This window comes from Sinocyclocheilus grahami, unplaced genomic scaffold (assembly GCF_001515645.1).
Source record: "Sinocyclocheilus grahami isolate Dianchi unplaced genomic scaffold, SAMN03320097.WGS_v1.1 scaffold313.1, whole genome shotgun sequence".
Classification (NCBI taxonomy): domain Eukaryota; kingdom Metazoa; phylum Chordata; class Actinopteri; order Cypriniformes; family Cyprinidae; genus Sinocyclocheilus; species Sinocyclocheilus grahami.
The window spans coordinates 455814-458221 of record NW_015505492.1 but is presented as its reverse complement, the minus strand read 5'-3'; the positions used below and the strand labels follow the sequence as shown (position 1 = coordinate 458221).

Here is a 2408-nt window from a genome sequence, read left to right as displayed (position 1 = left end):
GGCATATTTCATAGGAACATGTGAAAACATATTCATATAAAAAGACCTTTCAAGCTGGAAGTTCCAACTTTGGGTTGAAAAGTGCATGATTTGTAAGCATCCTCAATACATCCCCCTTAGTCCACTTCCTCGAGAGCCCATACCACCAGAGTTGCCATAGAAACCTCCTCCACGGCCTGCAGTGTTTTTATGCCCCCAAAACAAAAGACTTAGATTTGAATGTTGTCTTCACACCTTCTCATCCACTTCAACAAAACTATTACATAACAACAATCTCTACGCAGTCATACTAACCCATTTCGGACGGCCCACTTGAAGTTGAATTCAGGAAAAGCTCAATGTAACGATGCTCTGCAGAGAGGAAAACAGTGCAAGGATAAATGTGATACTGAAAACAATTAGGACAGCGGTACAGTTTGACTAAGACAGAGGTTTGGAGACAACTTACGCATATGATTCTTGTCTTTTGACATGGCAGATACAGCATCTTCGTGAGATCCGAACTCAACGTCTGCCTCTCCTGTAGACTTTCCATTAGGTCCTACATCAATATGCACCCTCACAGGAATTAAAGGGGCAAAGAACTGAAAAAGAAATAAAACACTCACACAAGGGCAATAATACTTCACTGTATAACAAAATAATGTAATAAAATATCCACAAGAAATGGCAAAACTGTGGTGTTTCTTACATGTGCGATATCCGCCTCTGTAGCACGGAACGGTAGGCCTCTCATGTGCACAAAATGACCGTTGTGAAAGCCTGAGTTTGAGTCGCTGCTGTAGCTATGACCCCCCATTCTTCCTCTTCCTCTATCATCACGCACGCGCTCTTCAAACATGCCGTTACCAAAGCAGTTGTTGTTAAAGCCATTGTAGTCTTCAAACCCACCATATCCTTATGAAGGAGAGACAAATTATTATTTTTTACATCCTGTCAGTGAAAGAACTTTTCAAAAGTTCAGTAAGATTTTTTTTTTTTGAAGGAAAACTCACCAAAGTATTTATTTGATCAGAAATACAGTAAAAAGTAGCAATATTGTGAAATTTTATTGCTACTGAAAGCTGAATTTTCAGCAGCCATTACTTCAGTCTTCAGTGTCGCATGACCCTTCAGAAATCATTCTAATATGCTGATTTGCTGCTCAAGAAATATTTTGGATTATAATACATACTTTTTTTTTTGTGGAACGGGTAATAAATTTTTAATGATTATTTGATGAATCAGCATTTATTTAAAAATATAAATCTTTTGTAAAGTTATAAATTCTTTACTGTCTTTTTTTATCAATTTAATGCACCTTCACAGTTTAAAAGTACTCATTTCCTTTTTTTGTTTTTTTATTCCATCTGAGCCCAAACTTTTGAATCGGTAGTGCATATAGCCATTTAAACCCACATTTGTTAATTAGCTATCCATCTTATTAACTAAAACCCAGTGAGAGTTAATAAAGTTACAAAGCACTATTAAAGTAGTATACCGCTGCTGTAATCGCCTCCGCTGCGCATCTGGTCCAGGACAACACCTCCCCTTCCAGGCCCGGGCCCAAAGAAGCCCCCGCGTCCCATCATGGGTCTGTCATATGGACTAGGCCTCTGTCCCATCATCCTCCGGGGTACTTCGTAGTATGCACGCATTTCATTTTGACTGCTTTTGAATATCTCTATGTACCTGAGTTTATTTTGAAATGCAACATGTTAGTAAACGTACAGGCAGCTGAATGTTTTAACAGCAATGAGGAAGATTTCAGGGAAGACAATATTTGGGGTCCACTGACTAAATTCATTATGGCATCACAATAACTGACAGTTTATTGTCAGTTATTGACCAGAGGGAGAAGTAGTAAGTGTCTGACATTCTGCCCAGTCATAAAATTTAACTATCTAATCTGTAGGCCAATTTCAGACAGAAACGTAATCTTAAAAGTATTGTAAAGTGCCTGTTCATTAAAAGGCTCCTTTGCTTCTGCAGTATGTTGCCCAATGACATTATGAAATAATATTTCTGCCTATTGTCCCCTCATGACAGTGTAATGTAAAATTAAACATTTCAAGTATAATAACATCTTTTTCCAGAGCAGAAAGATGCATGACCCCCCCCACCCCACATTTAGAGATAGCATTAGCACCCAGCCCAGTCTTGCCGGCCCCACCTGTGCCCTATTCTTTCCTTGTGTTTCCCCAGAGCCTTTTCTGCTATTTCCTTTGAGGCAAACTGCACGAAGGCTTCCCCTGTGCTCCTCCCCTGGTAGTCCATCGGCAATGCTATCCCATTTGGCACGATTTTCAACCCTTTAACCCAAGGACAAATAACCCCACATGGGGAGACATGTTAAAGAGCCGCAACATTCTCATCTGCAGAAAATACATCACCCCCCCCCCCCGCTAAAATGCATACCTAATAGTGAA

General features: G+C 39.7%; 1 protein-coding gene across 2 annotated transcripts in view; it reads right to left on the bottom strand.

Annotated features, from left to right (window-relative positions):
- Window positions 1-6: 6 nt before the first annotated feature.
- Window positions 7-2408, bottom strand: part of LOC107601829 (heterogeneous nuclear ribonucleoprotein H3-like) — a 4736-nt gene continuing 2334 nt past the window's right edge. For both annotated transcript variants that reach the window (XM_016294137.1, XM_016294138.1), the window contains exons 5-10: window positions 2153-2291; window positions 1481-1671; window positions 692-897; window positions 449-584; window positions 295-351; window positions 7-176 (exon numbers count right to left, since the gene is read on the bottom strand). In XM_016294137.1, coding sequence (XP_016149623.1) covers window positions 103-176; window positions 295-351; window positions 449-584; window positions 692-897; window positions 1481-1671; window positions 2153-2291 — 803 coding nt within the window. In that variant the 3' untranslated portion in view covers window positions 7-102. The remainder of the gene's footprint in view (window positions 177-294; window positions 352-448; window positions 585-691; window positions 898-1480; window positions 1672-2152; window positions 2292-2408) is intronic.